The following is an 18,743-nucleotide window of genomic DNA, read 5'->3' as shown; positions in this document are numbered from 1 at the left end:
AGTAACTCAAACTACGTGCTGTCCTCGCTTCCCATGGTTCGATTCTCGACGTACGTTCATTTTGACAACCATACCGTATCCGTGACCACTGACACCCCCCACTACCTTGCAAAAATTTAAATTAAACTACCACTATAAAAGTAATGACACTTCTGACACACCCACGCCCCACTGCACTCATCTTCTGCTATGTTCACTCATTAATCACATTTCACTGACCAAACTGCAAAAACTCTTCTACCTATGTCCCCATTTCCATGTTCTCAACCTTTACCCACTTTCGAGTTAACAAATCAATAAAATAGTAAATAAAATGCACCACCAGCTCTAGAATTTTGAAAATTGTGTATACCTTTTATGATTTATGTTTATTTACAGCAACAAATGATTTTACAAAATTAAGCGAAATATAATTTCTTTGAGTGTTCACGTTCCACTTCAGCAAAAGGGAATTCATTTTCCTTTACCGTACCGCACGGCTACCGAATCAATGCTAGCCACGTCACCTAGAACATCTCCAGGTCACCATTAATATACCCGAAGAAAATCTTAAACCTAATCTTCTGCTCCATTGGGTCCCAGCATGAACCATTAAATTCTCTCTTCCAAGAAATTCCAGCTGTCTTCCATTAATTATTATCATTATTTTATTGTCTGTCCCATGCAAACAAACCAGAGTGTATGAATGTGTCTATTCATATAAACCAACTTGAAGCCCAATTCAAACCCGTTACGTGTCGAAATCCAATTGGCGTGAAACCCTGGAGCTCCTAAATGACCTGTCAAGCTTTTCACTCAAAGCACGTAGGACCTGCCACGTGGCATCACCTTCCTGCACCTGGCTGTTGAAAAGCAGTGCCCTCCTCGTCCTTGGGTCCCACAGGTTCCTCTGGATGGCGCTTAGATTGGTCGCCGCCACGTGCTCCAATATCTCCGCCAGCCTCCCCACGTCCCTCTCCGCCACCGTCACCGATATCTCCGCCCATCTCACGGCGGAGGAAAACGGCAACCGGATACCATCAGCTATAACAACCGGCACGCAACCCAAAGCAACAGATTCAACGAGCCTCGGACTCCACGGGGCCCACCCCAAAGGACAAAGACAGAACACGGACCGAGCAATCTCGGATTGGTACCCGGCAAACCTATGTCTCCGTAGGTAAAACCTTTGGTCACCGTTGAACTTCCGCCATATAACCGTACGCACTTTCCTTCAATGTTAAAAGGGTAAATTTATCAGAATAGGAAAAGATTAAAATAAATAATAATAATTAAAAAAACATGATTACGAGTTTTGATTAGAGATTTAACGGTGATTACTTGCTGTAAAATCTTCCACTAACATTCTTAGGATGGACCTCCATTTTTCCCCGGAAGAACACCCAAATATCTCGCCGTCCGTTCGCCGGAGATTTCTCCATCGTGTTCCGTACGCTTTCCGGCGAAACGTACGGCGGTATCACCACATGCTCAACCTCCTGGCACGGATGATCGTACTCAACGCCAAAAGTCTGCAACACGATCGAGTTCTTCATGATTTCCGGCACCCCATCAGCCATCGCCACGTCCTCCTTCACAAACCAAAACCCAAAACCAACAAAAAAAAAAAAATTTAAAAATCGAATCTAAGAGAAAGCAACGCTTCAAGACAAAACATGTTACAACGTAAACATGTTGATAACATACGAGGGTATGAAAACAAGAGCCGAAGTCGTGTGAAGCGACGAATACGTGGTCGGAACCTCGGCTCCGGTTCCAGAATGGGTACTCCGAGGAGATGAGTTTCACTGCGGAGGCGATTAGTGACCGCGCGTGACCAATCGCCGGGAAGCCATTGACGGTGCTGAAGTTGCAAGAGACATAAACAGGGACGAAGAAGAAGTCAGCATCGTAAGGGTCAAACGTACGCACGTCGCTGGTCAACAGTGCCCTATGAATTGCAACCTCCGAAGCAAACAAATGACTACTACACCTCTCGTTCGCGAGCCAATCGGTGTTGTATTTCGGAGGAAGATCGTAGACAAACACCTTCAGGTTCATCAGCGACCCTGTAATGATATTTCAAAACCGAATCTATCAGCTGAAAATGAAAATTATAACAACAACTACTAACAAGCCATGAGTTTAATTCGTTTGTAACATACCGAGAATGTTTCGAGCTTGTGGTTGAGCTGTGTTTGTTTTTGATTCGGAAAGTGTTCTTGAGACATGGGTTGTTGTTTTGGCATGGTCGTGATTGTTGCTGATGAGGTAAGAGGTGAAGAAATAGAGGGATAGAGAAAGCCAAAGAACCCATTTGTAATATCTATAGAAGCAACTCTTTTCTTGTTGAAGCCTTCCATGTTTATTCAGGAGCTTCATTCTCACATAGTACCCCCTGTTATTTGGGGGTCTTTTCTGCTCCACCATTTCATTTAAATTCAAAGCAAAAAAATCAAAAGCTATGAGAGAAAGAAACCAAACTCAGATGTTGAAGGGATGAGAGGTTCAGCTTGAGTAGTTGATAGGGTGCTTTCATATTCTGGTCTGCGAAGAAGTGGAGACAAAGAAACAGTGACAGGAGGTGAAAGCACCAAAGATTTGTTAGCGTTTCGTTTTTGCAACAAAAATAAACAAATTGGGTTTTTGTTAAATTAATGCGTTCAAATGAAAATGGTTATAGCTTTTCTTATTCTCTTACAAGGTCTAGTTGTATTCCAAATTCAGATTATTCCCTGATTATTGAATGTATATTTTAATAGCAAAAAGAAAAGTAGAACAAAGACAAGCCAAGAAAGAGAGAGATGGATTGTTTTTGAGATCGCATCATAAATGGTAGTGATGGATCTGCAGCTGGGCGAGGGTATTGGATATTCATTCAAATCTTTTACTTTTATTTTTATTTTTTCATGTTTGATCATGTAAAAATACACTCACTACTAGGATATGGATTAAAATTACCCATTTTTCTTCATTTTCTCCTTTCTTGTCATTCTAATTAAAATGATATTTTAACCCCAAAAAAATCTCTTTAAAATGATAACACACTCTCTCTTAGTTGTTCTCTTTAAAATGATAAGTACTTTTATTTCCTGGTCATGAATCACAATCCTCTCAATTGAAAAATGACATTTAACAAAAAAGAAAAATAAAATAAACGATAATATATTTTCTCTTAGTTTTTTGTTTTTTTGTTTAGGTGTCAAATTTAAACTAGACGAATAAGAAAGGAGATAGGTAATTTGATTTCTTGGTATTCAATTCACATGTTTTTTCCGGTTTCTTCAATTAAAATAAATTCTCTTGCTTTTAAGTTTTAACTAAATACACTCTTTCTTAGTTATTAATTCTTTTGTGATAAAATAATTTTTAATTATGCGGCTTTCAATCCTCTATAGAGGTGTTTAACTCTCTACTACCGTAATAAATAACTGTTTTGCACCCATTTGATATATGCGGTGTTCGCATTGGACTAAATTTTTAGTATTCTTAAAATACATATTTTTTTATTAAAATTAAAAATAAATAGACTCATATACTATTAAAAATTAAAGATGAGTAAAGTAAATACTGTGTTTTCTAATTATAGGTAGGTACATCATTGGATCATCTGTAAAAAGAAAAGAAAAAAAAGGAGTGCTGAAAAATAGCCGTAGTGGATTTTCTTGGTCCTGACCAAATTTTGTGGCGTTATTATATAATTAAGATAAGGTTGTCTTAAACTTGGTCTTCAATCATAATCATAATAAATAATAACATCAAGATCACCATGACAACCCGTGCCTGATGATCATTCTTGGGGAAGAAACACGGCGCATATAGCTAATAGCCTAATAGTGTCAGGTCCCAACGGCTGAAAACTGTGGATCGCGCAATTGATGCCATGCTATGAAATTATGCAGGACAGATGCTCTGAACAGCAAGTTTTTTTTTTTTTTTTTCTTAAAAAAAAAATGTTTTAACTTTTAACCCAGTGATCACTCGAAAAATTCCCATAGTAATATGGATCAGGCAGAGTAACAAAAAAAGGGGTCACATCAAGGCATGGCAAGTCTTTTTATAATTTTTTTGTCATGATATACTTGTCAAGTGTTTGAAAGAGAAAAAAAAAAAGCTTACGCCATTACATTTTTCTTTATTTTCCAATATTTTGACCCACTCAACAAACATTTAATAATTGAGAAAATATGAATCACGTATATACTTGTCATATTTTCCTTCTCTAATCATAAATAATTATCTAGTTCCGTGAATATTTTAAATTCTATCTCTTCTTTATCAAAAAATCGACAACATATTGTGATTGGTTGTTAGTATGTGATTCATATTGTTACGATGCCGTAAAGAGATTGACAATTTGTATAATTAATAAAACAAACAATAATTAATTATTAGTCAACGAAAATAAACTCACGAGTCATTTCAAATAATACAGATGCGAATATATCGCAACGTTTTTATTTTTTATTTTTTAATAGTTATAAGAGGTAATATACGATGTCGAGAAAGGTCTACACCACGTGTATATACATAAATAGTAATATCAATGTAAGTCCTTTTTACATTTTTTTTCCTTAGAGAGTTAATTTGATTTTTTTTTAAAGATTGTATTCAGTAATAACTCCTTTTCAAGAACAAACACTACGGAAAACTGACTTAATTAATTAGATGAGTTAGGTGCCTTCTTACATTATTATTTTACTTATACATTATTAAATTATTAAAAATATTAACTATCACAAGTATTATTAATCAACTGTAGAATTTTTAATATCTCGACATGTCAACTTATAATTTAGTAAGGGTTGACTAAATGAGATTATTTCGTACTTGTAATTTTCTTAAGAAAGTGTTTGGTCGAAGGATTATTTTGAAAAATTCAGAAAAGTGAGGGTGAGTTTCTAAAAAAATCATATTTGGTAGCACATTTTAACAAATTTTCTCGAAAAAGTAAGGGTTTGTTTGATTGTTCTCTAATTTTTTTGTTCTTAAAACTGTTTTGTATAAAAGTTATGGAAACAATTATTTTCTACATTTTTTTGTTTTATAAGTTAAAAACAAAAATAAACCAGACATGTTTTCTAAATTTAATTTTAAAAACAAAAAAATAGTTACAGTTTTTAAAACTTTTTTTTACAAAACAAGCCTTGTCAAATGAGTTTTTTTGTTCTGAAAATCAAAAAAATGTTTTATAAAACACTTAATCAAACAGGCCCTAATTTTTCTGGGATTTCATTTTGAATGTAAAAACTTAATCAAAATACCACCAAAAAATACCATCCAGAAAGTGATATTTTCATCCGATGAAAATATTTTTCAATATTTTTAGAACAAAAATACCTCCACTACTAGACCGCTGGTAGTAAGTTATTGTAGTCGGAAGTGCTCCCACTATTAGAATTATTTTCCAAACATAGTCAGCTTGCATAACAGTTAAACCCAATGCATCAAGCTCATGTAGTGTAGGAGTAGGAATTTAATGCACCCGGACCACTTTTGAATTGGTGAGACAAAGGAGAGAAAAAGTTGAAAAGTGAGAAAAGAAATAAAAGTAAAATTTTATTCCAAGTGTCATATTCTAACATCAAAATCCGGGACTATATTAAATTTTTCATGGTGTAGCATCAAACCTTGCCTTGAATGAAGATGAAATTATAATAGCAAACACATCTCATGCCCAAATTCCAAACCCCTGCCTGGGAAAAACTGCAGTAATAAAGACACCGCAAGTCTTCTTATTGGCATTCTTAGACATTATGGTAGGAGAAAGAGGATAATCTCCACCGTTACCAAAACCAAGCCAGAGCCCGAAAAAGCAGAGAATTCCCATAACAGTCTTTGCACCACGCCTAAAAGAAAGACCAGAAGCAATATGGAGCATACTACCATAAGCATTAGAGTCATACCATAGATTTTTTGTCCAAAATATGTGGAGGACCCCAACATCAGAGACCCCAAATTTAAATTTTTATTTTTATTTTAAATTGAAAATTTTTTAAATGAAAATAATGGATAAGATTACTTTTGTAAAATAGTCTCATATTCCCTTCAATATGTTACAATCAACCAAATATAGGATCAGAAAAATTGACTCAATATTTCCTAGAATATTTTGTCCTACCAAACAATTTTTTGGTAATATTCCCGGAAAATTTACTTTAAGAAATCATACTCTTATGTTACATGAGATTGATCTTTCATATTGCTCTTACTTCAAAAAATATGTTTTTATGATGCCGAAAGCGCATAGAAAAGTGGTTAAACAGAAAGTTGAGATTTTACAAAAGAGTAATCCTCTGGTTCTCAATTATAATTATCAAAATAACAAAATTTAACTCCTAAAATAAGGGTCTTAAGCACCCTTTTATAGAGTAATTACAAATTGGTTCAAAATCCAAAATTAAAAAATCTAAATCCTAAAAATAAGAAAACTTCCTAAAATAAATATAATCGTAATTAACTTCTAAAAATAAATATTTACAATTAAATCATTCAAAATACGTCCCAAATATTAAATCTCAATACCAAATGTGTTGCTTTCCTTTTCTTGCCAAACAAATCACAATCATATCCGCTACTTCATTTGGACTGGAATTTGATCATAATTTTTTATATTTCAAATTGCTGTTTCTTTTAACAATTAAGCCATACTTATTGGGCCATAATTCTGGCTGATTCTGGGCTTCTTGAATCGATGGTTGGGCCATGTGCAATGGGTCAACCGTAAGTGCGTCATTCTCCCCTGCTTGAAAAAGATTCGTCCTCGAATCTGCTTCATATTCATTGATATCAATTTCTTTAGACAAAAACTCAAATTATAAATCTTCCTCTATTAGATCTCCATAATCTGATTCTCCATCAGATTTATCATAGACTGGATTATCATTATAAATTGAATCATCATAAACTGTGTTATGATCGTAGATATCAAAGTCATGAATGTTGATTTGCATCTTGATATCTTGAAAAGTGAATTAATTTTTAGGTTGTACTTCCCAATTTTGTCCCTGGTTTAGAATCCCGAAGGGATACGTCCTCCTCTTCGTCATCAGATGCGTTCTCTAATTTCATTCCTTCTTCGGATTGAATGCCCAACTTTGTCCACGCAAGTTGCCACTCCAAAATTTAAATTTTCATGCATACCCGCACTAGTCGTCGCTCCAAATGTTGAATTCTCTTTCTCTGCGCTTGCACAAGTAGTCGCTCCAAAACTTAGATTTTATTATCCAACGCTTGCTTAAGTTGGTGCTTCAAATCCTGGATCAGCTTCCCGAGCTCTTCATTTTCTATGTCACGTTCTATCTGACGTGGTTGTCTTTCGTCTTTAGGAACGAATCCACATCTCTTGCCTTCACGACTCCGCCATCAATGACCTCTACGATTATGTTCAGCCATTGATTGAAGGCAACCTAGTGCTCTGATACCAAATGATGCCGAAAGTACATAGAAAAATGGCTAAACAAAAAGTTAGGATTTTCACAAAAAATAACCCTCTGGTTCTTAATTATAATTATCAAAATAACAAAATTCAACTCTTAAAATAAGGGTTTTAAGCTCCCTTTTATAGAGTAGTTAACAAAATTCAAGAACAAAATTCAACTCCTAAAATCCTAAAAATAAGAAAACTTCCTAAAATAAATATAATAGTAGTTAACTTCCTAAAATAAAATAAATAAATATTTACAATTAAATCATTCAAAACACGTCCCAAATCTCAAATCTCAAATCATGCCAAATGTGTTGCTTTTCTTTTCTTGCCAAACAAATCACAATCATATCCGTTGCTTCATTTGAACTGGGATTTGATCGTAATTTGTTATATTTCAAATTGCTATTTCTTTTAATAATTAAGTCATACTTATTGGGCCATAATTCTGGTTGATTCTGGGCTTCTTGAATCGATGGTTGGGTCATGTGCAATGAGTCAAACCGTAAGTGCATCACTTTATTTTTTCATTTTTTCAAAAAATTATTGAAACCTACTTTATTTGTCTTTCAACATTATAGAACTTCTTTTCTACTACAGGAAAGAAGTAATCTCCATTTACTTTTTCACTATATTCTTAGGAATCACAATTTTTGGATTAAATTTTTTTTCCTATACCAAACACCTCGAAGGGTATCAATATTTGGCAACCAAGGTACGTGGGTTATTAAAGAAAGGGCACGTCATATTTTTACAAAATAATGATTGACTAAAATGGATTTTTAATTTGATCACGTCGTATTTTTACGAGTATCCTAAGAACTCTGTTGATTAAGTTCAAACTTAATTTGTATTTATTAACGTAAGATTTCAGTAGAATAAACTGTTTTAGTACATAAATATTTAGGGCAAATGCAAAAAAAAAAAAAAAAAAAAAAAATACTCTCGTCAATCAAGGGAAGCATTTGGAAAAAATATTATTTTTTGAATATGTCCACCAATTTATTGATTACACACTTAGTCCGGTTCCCACATTCTGGCCTATTATAGGGTGCGGTTCTTTTAAAATCATTTTCTTCATTTTTTAAAGACTGTTGATCATTTGGAAAAATTACTTTTTTTTGGAGATAAAAAATTACTTAAAGTACTACAGCTTAGCATTTTGTCAATGAATAACTGGCCATATGATAGGTGAAAATTCAAATACGTTTTTTAATTAAAATATTTGGAAAAGTAATGAAAACGTAAAGAAAAATAAGGGAAAACGTGTTAACAAAAAAAAGTCAATGTTTTATTTTTTGTAAAGTATTTCATTTAAAAAAACTGTTAGTTGTGAATCAAAGTATATGCAATATTATTTAATTTTAAAACTTATTGGACGATAACTAATTTGAATACCTAAACCTCTTTCCAAATATTTGCACCAGAATATAAAATATGGAAAATTATATTTACTTTTTAGTAATTCTAATGTCAGTTACGTACCTAATATAACTAGGGCATAACACTTGCATTTAAAGCTTCTAAATCATTAACTAGCCAGAGGCAGTAGCCACAAAGAAAGGTGACAATAGCTAGGATGATAATTAATATGTATATGGGAAAAGAGAAAATGGGGAAGTATGGGACATGATTTTTTCTATAATTAATAAGTCTCGTACACGGCAAGGCAATAATTTTCTCTTTTAGCAACGCATAAAAGTGGGGAAAAGAATCCGAAACAGTGTAAGTGTTCAAATTAAAAGGTTTAGAGGGGTTCAAAGGCTTTTAACCGATCAAAGAAGCAGCATTATATAAAGTTGACGTATGGGAACACACATTTATTCACCGGCCAATAAGTTGGTGTATATGATTTATAAGCATTAAAGAATCAGCAATTGGTTATGCCTTTAGGTCAAAGGCCATATAAGTATTAGTATGCGTCACCTAAAATGAAATCCAACTAGGCAACAAAGACATTCTATGTGAAATATGAGATTCCATTGGAGGAATTTTCTGGTTGGAGCTTTGGTCAGATAAGCATTCAAAATGCGATTAGATTACTTGTTTGAGCAGCCACACCCAAAGCCAGTCACACACATTGCGCAAAAATGCGTCTTGCCCACGTTGCCATCATTATTCCTTAATCAATAGACTTTCCCATACTATGGCTACAACTGTCATTTGCCAAATATTAATGGGTATATTTTATGACATAAATGTAACACAACAACAGAAGACATTAGCCACCCGTGAAATCATTATTTGTTTTTTTACCCTCTATAATCAACAATTAAAGAAGTGACATGTTGAGCTCTTCTCCTCTGTCTAAAAGATAAGCGATAAGACTCATTATCCTATCTCCTAAAAATATAATCTATTTTTCATCTATAAATAATCCTTCCTGTATAAATAAAGTGTTATATTTATCTCATGTTACATGAGATAGCATTGTCTTATGTAGAGATTAGGTGAATTTCACCAAAAAAATAAAAAAAAAAATATTGACTCGAATTTCAATGTATGTGTAATATGAGATAAATTTTTTTTATGTAACATAAGAAAAATATTTCTCATACATTCTTAACTCCCTACCCTCTTGTTATTATACACATACCCCAAACCTTTGACAATAAACCTTTATTATCCTGCATAGTGATTAGTGATATGTTTGTCACCCGTTGTGACATCTCTTTCATAAACTCCCGTGAGGGTATACTATGAGATACAAATACTGGTTAAACATTTCAGATCTTCCTGGATCCATGATAATTAACATCCATAGAAATGTGTTCACTTTATTTATTTCTTTCTCTCCTTTTCAAATCCTTCAAAATAAATAGGTTAATAAAAATGGTTTGATGTTTGTCATTTAAAATGACATAAGTTATGTGATTTTAGGAGAGAGATAGACACAATAAATAAAAATCATGGAAGAGGAAGTGAGTGATTTTTTTTATAATTTAAATTTTAAATAAAAAATATTATTTTGTGTCTATCTCTCTCTTAAAATGACATAATTTTATGTCATTTAAAATGACAAACACTTTTCCTAACTAAAAAATCAAAATTCAGTTAAAGGAGACTAATTTAGGATTTTGAGTTTAAAGTTAGGTTCATTTAAGGGGGCGTTTGGTACAGGAGAAATTTTTATTTGTCCGGGAATCTCAATTTTCAAAAATATGATTTTTACATTCAGTATATGATAATATTCAGAAATTTAAAATTTAGAAAAATTCAGTTTCCCGGGAATCCGGTCAAATGCCGTGTACCAAACGCCCCCTAAGTGTTTTCACTTTCCTTTCTTTATCATCTCTTTCTTTTCACGTCAAAGTCTTGTTACCTTGCTGATTAAGGAAACAAGCGACCAAGCTTAATATATTACAAAAGCTAACGCAACTAAAAGTCTTTGAGGGCAAGGGTATGTTTAGAGCCACGCAAATGTTTTATCGTGTCACTGAACAATTGTCAATCTTCTACACCATGGTTGTAAAAGATACCAAAGGCGAAACGTCTTTGTCTTTTGGGTGATTTTGTTTCATCGGGGTTGAAGAAAAGTAAGATTACTCTACATATATAAATGGGATAAGATTTTTTTTATATTGGTGTGAAATTTTAAAATTTGACACCAAATCATAACAGTTGATTTTCATAAATCAACGATTATTGTTTATTGAAAATTAAATTTATTAATTAATTATTAATTTTCAATAAATGATAACCGTTAATTTGACAAAAATTAATGTTAGAATTTAGTATTAAATTTTAAAGTTTGATATCGGCGTCAAAGGATCATGCTCTGTATAAATATATTAAAAATTATTTAAACACTTATGTAAATTAGTGGCAAAATTGAACTCTCCTGTCCTCTCTTCGTATGTAAGGGTCGAACGGGTCCCGCTACATATGCACTTTGGCTGTACACATCTAAATCTCATAATACATTACCGATTATTGTATTCTCTTTTGCTTGGTGGGGTTGGCGTGCCATTCACAAAGCCTCAAGCTCTAGTCTCGGGTGAGATAACGCTTTCCACTTCCATCATGAGTTTATTGAACTTAATTATAAACCAAAGCTTTCTTTTCAGTTTAGATTTGAGCATCACCACAACAAAAGGGTGCATGGATCTTTATAACTTTGCTTTACTTGGGTCCAACTCTATGAGTTATTATCGATATAATATCTCCTAAGATATTGTCTAGTTTGCTGACAAATTTGAAAACTTCTGACTTCATCTTCATCTTCACCCCACCCAACTCAATAATGCAACAAGCAATTAGACAATGCAACTATACAGGGGTTTATAACATCTTGTTAATTAAATTTGATTTTAATTTAATATCCCCCAAACATTTATTTATATAGTTAGGTTTTAGGTCAATGCACAGTCCTCTACATAAATGAATACGACACTACCATTAGTCTTTCTGTCTTTCAAATTTAACGACCGGAAGGACATGGTCTAATTTGACCATTCGCTATTGGGCAAAGCAGGACCATATTTAATTCATAGTGGTGTACATACTGATTTATGGTAAAATACTGACATGGTTGGTCCATATGCAAATAATTTCCTCGCATCACCCATCCAAGTGGAAAACCAACCACTTGCAAATATATAATATAAGCTGTTTTGATTGATATACAAATTATTTGTAAATTACATGTACAAAATGCCTGTTTGGAAGTTTTTTTTTTTTAGTTTTTTCTTCTTCTTATAAGTAGAAACTAGGCCAAATAATTTTTTATAAAAACTCTTATAATAATTTTTTGTTTAAAATAAAGAAAAAAATAAAAAGTGAAAAAGTCCTAGGATAAGCTTTTTTTTAAGTTGTATTAGCTTTTTTTATAATATATGATTGTTTTGAAATGAATAATTTTAAGTAACTTTTAAGCTAAAAATTTTATATAATCATAAAACAGCTTGTAACTTTATTTTTAAATCTTTTTTTTTTAACTTTAACTTAAAAATAATTTTTAAGTTAAAAGAAAGAGGTGCTTAACAAGCTCTAATACATAACTAACGTTGATAATAATGTCGTCATACCCCCCCCCCCCCCCCCCCCCCCCCCCCCCCCCCCCCCCCCCCCCCCCCCCCCCCCCCCCCCGAAATTTGGAGATGGAGCTATGACTGCTGAACAGTTTTAGTTTTGATCATACAATGTTTATGCATTTGCCAATGCAATATTCCTCAAATTAAAAGAGTTGAGGGGAAAATAAATAAGAAAGAACCGCCCCATACATAAATAAGAGGTTTTGTTAACGGGAAAGTCCCCAGCATTTGTTTATGCACTGACCCTACAACATTGTGGTCTGAGCTGTGTTAGCACATGCACTGCTGAAACAAAAGACAGGGCAATACTCACTACCCATATCCTATAAAGATAGAATCTTCCAAATTATTAGAGAAAAAAGTTCAACGAAAAATTGCCTTTTGGCTACGGGAACAACATTCCCATGTGTGCATGTGAGAAGCTAGAGGGAACAATGAAGCTGATTTGGAATATGAATTGATTTTAAAGACTGGCAATTGTCAAGTCTAGTTATTATTATGATGATTATTACTATTATTTCCATTTGCTTGGGATTTGAAGTGGGGACAATTATTTGATGGTGAAGAAGTATATATACTGCCACTGGCCCTCTCTGGGTGTTTTCAGCCATTCATATTTAAGAAATCTGTCCACTTTCTTATAGAATATGCGAGTTAAGGGGAACCAATGAATCTTAATATTATGGTTCCAATCCTAGTCGCCAAAATTACAAAAAGTCTCATTTCTCACGGGCCTGGACAAATCAAGAACTTTGGGAAAATAAAGCCACCGTTTTGCAGGGTTGGCCACTGTCCAATTGGATGATTGGGAAAGTTGACATATGGGCTTAAAGGGCTTTCTCTCGTCTCAGTGATGTATATCTTTTATTTTTACAAAATTATTTTGTTTCAATTTATTATTGTTTTACAATATTAATGAAGTATTTATTATCTTTTTTAATTTTACATTTGTCTCTTTGTATTTCACTAAATGAAATTAAAAAATTTAATGATATTACAATATTTTGAGTATTTAATAAATAATAATTTAGTCAAAATAATTTTCCCCCTAAATTTAAAGATATTTTGAAAAGATAGAATATCTACTACATGTTTTTTATGCCTAACTTATCTATTAATTTTCGATAGTGTTATATCAGAATCTCAATTAATTTATTATGATATAAGGTATTGAATATGAGTAGATATGAAAAAATATAGACATAATATCTTATCCCTATTTTGAAATAAAGAGTATTATTGTCTTTAATTATATATAAGATAAGTTATTTTACTTATTTTTTTTATGCCTACCGTACCTGTCAAGCTCCAACGAGCAAAGCAAACTTTTAATGCACCCGGTGTACTGAACTCTCGACACACCTATTTGCTAAAATGGATAATTTTTTTCCACTTTTTTTTTAGTATCCTTTTTTCCAATTTAATCCTCGCTTCTTCTTTTTATATATATATTTTCCTCTATGTCCCTTTAAACTTTCCCCATTTAATAAACAGGTATACCGAGTTCGATACACTCGTAGTATTAAAAATATTTTTCTCTCCAACGTCATTAGATGAAAATCTCAACTAATTTTTATTATTTCTCTTTTCTATTGAATGTAATAGGCAAAGTAGATATGTATATAGGGAAATGGATATATCATGTTGTAGAAAATTGGTTGTGTCATGTTATAGACACAATCATTGTGGACCCCACCATTTTCTTTTCTTTTCTTTTTATTTTAAAAGTGATGAGGTCCACATTGATTGTGTCTATACCATGACACAATCAATTTACTACAACATGATACATCTATTTTTCATATATATATATATATATATGGCAAAAATATTTCTACAACAACGTTAGGTAAACTTATCTACAACTGCTATTTTTAACTATATTTTCCCGGGAGAATATAGTTATAACGTTAAAGTTGCTCTTTTCTCTCTCTCCACGTAGATAAGAGCAACTTTAACGTTATAATTATATTCTCCCGGGAGAATATAGTTAAAAATAGCAGCTGTAGATAAGCTTACCTAAAGTTGCTGTAGAAATATTTACCCCTATATATATATATATATATATATATATATATATATATATATATATATATATATATATATAGGATCAACTTACACCGGTGTAAGAATAATAAATTTTACACCAAATCTTAACCGTTGATTTCCGTGCATCTAATGGTTGAGATTTATTGGGAATTAAAAATTAATTAATGAGTGGAATCTAATAAATCTTAACCGTTAGATGCACAAAATCAATGGTTAAGATTTGGTGTAAGACTTTTTATTCTTACACCGGTGTAAGATGATCCTGCCCCATATATATATATATATATATATATATATAAAGTAAGTAGAATATATTATATTTAGTGAAAAGATACGTTGGACTGATCAGACAAACGCCATTTTTTTAAAGAAAATAAATGCTTGACATCGAACAATGTGTTCGATTTAGATCGAAATCAAACACGAACGGAAAAATGCAGGGTTTCATATACGTTGTTTGTGCTCCATGAAGCAAGATCTTGCTTGACATAAATTGGTGCTGGGTACAATCCTAAACAAATATACCACTCTATTTGATGACTTCTGTGTTGAGTACAAATGTTTAATTGATTAAAATAGGAAAATTAATGGTGAGATAGCAAAATAAGTAATTCTCTTAATAAGGGAACAATGTATTGTTACCATTTTAAAGAACAATTTTAATTATTATTATTATTATTATTATTATGATAGTTCTAAAATTAAAATTTCTCACGAGTAATGGGATGAAAAGCTACCATAGTTCGACTTGTTACCTTTATTTACGGTTAAGAAGTCAACATTTATAAATGAGGCAGGATCTTTTGACACCGGTGTCAAATTTAAAGTTTGACACCTCATGTAAGAGTCATTAGATCAAAAAAATATCAACAACTTTGATTTGTAAGCATGTGACACCATTGATCTTTTTTGATAAAACGGCTCTTAGATGAGGTGTCAAACTTCAAATTTGACACCGGTGTCAAATGATCCTACCTCTTTATAAATATACCAATTGAATTGACATATAAAATTTATAGGAAAAATGTTTGTCCTTTTAAATGACACAACTTATATCCTTTCACTCTCACAAAGAGATAGGACCCACATCTTTATTTTTTTTTGTCTACTCTCTCTTGTTTTATCTATCTCTTTCTCTCACTTAAAATGATACAACTTTACATCCTTTAAAATGATACACACTTTACCCAAAATTTATTTGGAAAATCCAATTGAGAAAAACGACGGACGATCAAAAAAGATTTTCACAATATGAAAAAAATTGTAGCATCTCTCTCTAAATATAAGGTGAGATCAATATTACTCTCTTATGTTAGCAAAATGTGTCACACTCAAAATAATAATAAGGAAACACTCTTTATATTTGTCTGAGCTGTGGGATAATAAGAACAGAGGAAATGAATCCTATTTATACCAAATGAATTCTGGGTTACTTAACGCGTTTCCGTGTTGCACCGCTCATCCGTATTCTTTCTGCAACGTTCCGCAAATTGTAATAGTGAAAGTGTGAAGACCATCCAAAGCTACTAAATGAATAGTGACAAGATATTTGATTCATATGAAAACAAAAGCCACCGAAAAATGGCTTTAATTTTGCTTTAACTTTTTGTCATAATGCGTCTCTTAAAAATTGAGAGAAAATAAATGCTTTGAGACTTTGATTAAAATAGGAAAATTAATGGTGAGGTAGCAAAATAAGTAATTATTTTAAAAGTAAAACTTCTTTGAGGTCTCTAACAAAAAATACGGTCCTCACTTTCATCCCTTACAAAATAAAAAATCAACTTTTGGTCCTTCTATAATTTCAGTCCTTTGCAAATATGGTCCTTCAGAAATTTAATTAAGATCCAATATAATCCCTAAAAATGGACTAATATAGGTATTTTTTTGTAAAGGACGAAAGTGAGGACTGTGTTTTTTGTTGGAGATCAAAAGGACTTTATTGCAAACATTGTATCGTACCATTTTAAAGAACAATTTTAATTACTATTATTATGATAGTTCTAAAATTAAATTCTTATGAATAATGGGATGAAATGTTACCATAAATCGCCTAGTTACCTTTATTTTCGTCATTACTAACAATCCACATAACTTGTTTCCCCTGCTCGATATTTTATCATATCAGGAAAATTGAAGGTGAGACACAAAAATGATCACCACCATTAACAGGAGTAGTAGTGAGCGATTTAGCATTTTAGAGTTTATAGCATGTGTAATACGAGGTCGATGGTTCATGGTTTCTGCCTCCTTCTTTATCATGGCAGGAGTTGGTGGTACCTATGTTTTTGGAACTTACTCCAAAGCAATAAAATCTTCACAAGGTTATGATCAAAGCACACTCAACCTTTTGGGGTTTTACAAGGATCTTGGTTCAAATATAGGTCTTCCTGCTGGTCTTATTGCTGAGGTAACCCCTCCATGGTTCGTGCTCCTTCTTGGCTCAGCCATGAACTTTGTTGGCTATTTCATGATCTGGCTGGTTGTCACACATAGAATATCCAAGGCCAAAGTTTGGCAAATGTGCCTTTACATTTTCATAGGTGCTAGTTCTCAGACCTATGCCAACACAGGAGTACTAGTCACGTGTGTCAAGAATTTCCCTGAAAGCCGAGGCATAATATTGGGTCTCTTAAAGGGTTACATTGGACTCAGTGGAGCTATCTTGACACATTTTTATTTGGCCATTTATGGGAATGATTCTGAATCTCTGATCCTTCTTGTTGCATGGTTTCCAGCTGCTATATCAGTGGTGTTTGCATTTGCAATTCGGGTCATGAAGAATGATAGCCAACCAAACGAGCTCAAAATTTTCTACCAAATTTTCTATGCATCACTTGCACTTGCATTGTTTCTCATGGCAATAATCATTGCTCAGCAACAGATTGATTTCTCAAAAGCAGCCTTTGGTGGAAGTGTGACTGTGGTATGTATTCTTCTCTTCATCCCTATGTTAATTGCTATTAGGAATGAGTTCTCACTATGGAATATCAGGAAAAAACATGGGAATACTACAAGTGAGGTTATCATAGAGAAACCACAAACATTTGAATCCAAACAAACACCACCCCATTTAAATTTTTCAGGGGAGGAAAAAGTAGAGGGTCCAACAAAAATATCTTGTTTTGCCAGCATATTAAATAAACCTGAAAGGGGAGAGGATTACTCTATTTTGCAAGCACTATTAAGCACTGACATGTTTCTATTGTCAATTTCATCGTTTACTGGCTTTGGAGCAAGCTTAACAGCAATAGACAATTTGGGACAAATTGGTGAGTCTTTAGGATACCCTGCCAATACTGTAAGATCATTTGTGTCACTTATAAGCATTTGGAATTACTTTGGGAGGGTCTTTGCTGGTTTTGTATCTGAAATTATGCTTCAAAAATACAAATTTCCTCGCACTATGATGTTAACCTTGTCGCTTTTCTTATCATGCACTGGCCACCTTCTTATTGCTTTCCCAGTACCCGGTTCAATCTATGTAGCATCAGTTATAATCGGATTTTCCTATGGTGCACTATTGCTATTGTTCACAGCAATTATTTCTGAACTCTTTGGTCTCAAATACTTTGCCACACTGTCCAATTCTGTTGGTCTGGTTACTCCCCTTGGATCATATATATTTAATGTGAAGGTGACTGGGTTCCTTTATGATAGAGAGGCAAAAAAGCAACTCAAAAAACATGACAGAGAGTTTGTAAAGGGCATGGAATTGACTTGTATTGGAACTGAATGCTACAAGCTTCCTTTCATAATAATGGCATCTGTCACTTTATTTGGAGCACTGGTTTCATTGATTTTGGTGATGAGAACCCGAAAGTTCTACAAATGTGACATTTACAATAAGAAGTTCATAGAGGATGCACATGCAGTTGAAACGGAGTTGAGTACATCCTCGGTTCATGAACATTGAGGTAGGAGACTAGTACAGGCTTTTCCAATAAATAGAAACATGAACCAGTTCAGTTTCACGCTTAGCATGTGAAAGTAACAAGCATTAATTCACATATATTTTACAATTTTACTGTCTCTTCAGCTTTGGCATGCTTTAGAATTTTTGGAATTAATATCCTGGACACAGTGATATCACTAGTTATTAGTTAATATGTGTGCATGATACCTGTATCGCGCACAATTTCTTCCGGAGCATGAGATAGATAATATAAAAACCATTACCGTGAACTTCACGTAAGAGGTTAAAGGGTTGGATTGAATTGCCTTTTTTAACATAGTATCAAAGATTTGGTGAAAGA

At 33.0% G+C, this 18,743-nt stretch overlaps 2 protein-coding genes across 3 annotated transcripts; one reads left to right on the top strand and one right to left on the bottom strand.

Moving 5' to 3' along the window:
- Positions 1–350: 350 nt before the first annotated feature.
- Positions 351–2,630, bottom strand: LOC133286501 (probable glucuronoxylan glucuronosyltransferase IRX7). Of its 2 annotated transcripts, XM_061483919.1 has the most exons (5): positions 2,145–2,630; positions 1,973–2,048; positions 1,687–1,843; positions 1,321–1,571; positions 351–1,211 (listed from the first exon to the last, which is right to left on the bottom strand). In XM_061483919.1, the coding sequence occupies exons 1-5, from the start codon at positions 2,407–2,409 to the stop codon at positions 731–733; spliced, it is 1,230 nt and encodes a 409-aa protein (XP_061339903.1). In that variant the 5' UTR covers positions 2,410–2,630; the 3' UTR covers positions 351–730. The 2 variants fall into 2 exon arrangements, with proteins under 2 accessions (XP_061339903.1, XP_061339902.1); XM_061483918.1 differs by having other exon boundaries at positions 1,687–2,048; positions 2,145–2,629.
- Positions 2,631–16,639: 14,009 nt separating this feature from the next.
- On the top strand, positions 16,640–18,403 carry LOC133286522 (protein NUCLEAR FUSION DEFECTIVE 4-like). The gene has a single exon (XM_061483942.1). It carries the CDS (start codon positions 16,640–16,642, stop codon positions 18,401–18,403), a length of 1,764 nt encoding a protein of 587 aa, XP_061339926.1.
- The last annotated feature ends 340 nt before the right edge of the window (positions 18,404–18,743 follow it).

The sequence above is a fragment of the Gastrolobium bilobum genome, unplaced genomic scaffold (assembly GCF_033153095.1).
Source record: "Gastrolobium bilobum isolate Gb01-03AN ecotype WA unplaced genomic scaffold, APGP_CSIRO_Gbil_v1 utg341, whole genome shotgun sequence".
Classification (NCBI taxonomy): Eukaryota; Viridiplantae; Streptophyta; class Magnoliopsida; order Fabales; family Fabaceae; genus Gastrolobium; species Gastrolobium bilobum.
Note: the sequence above shows the minus strand (reverse complement) of the source record. Positions and strands in the feature narration are given on the sequence as shown.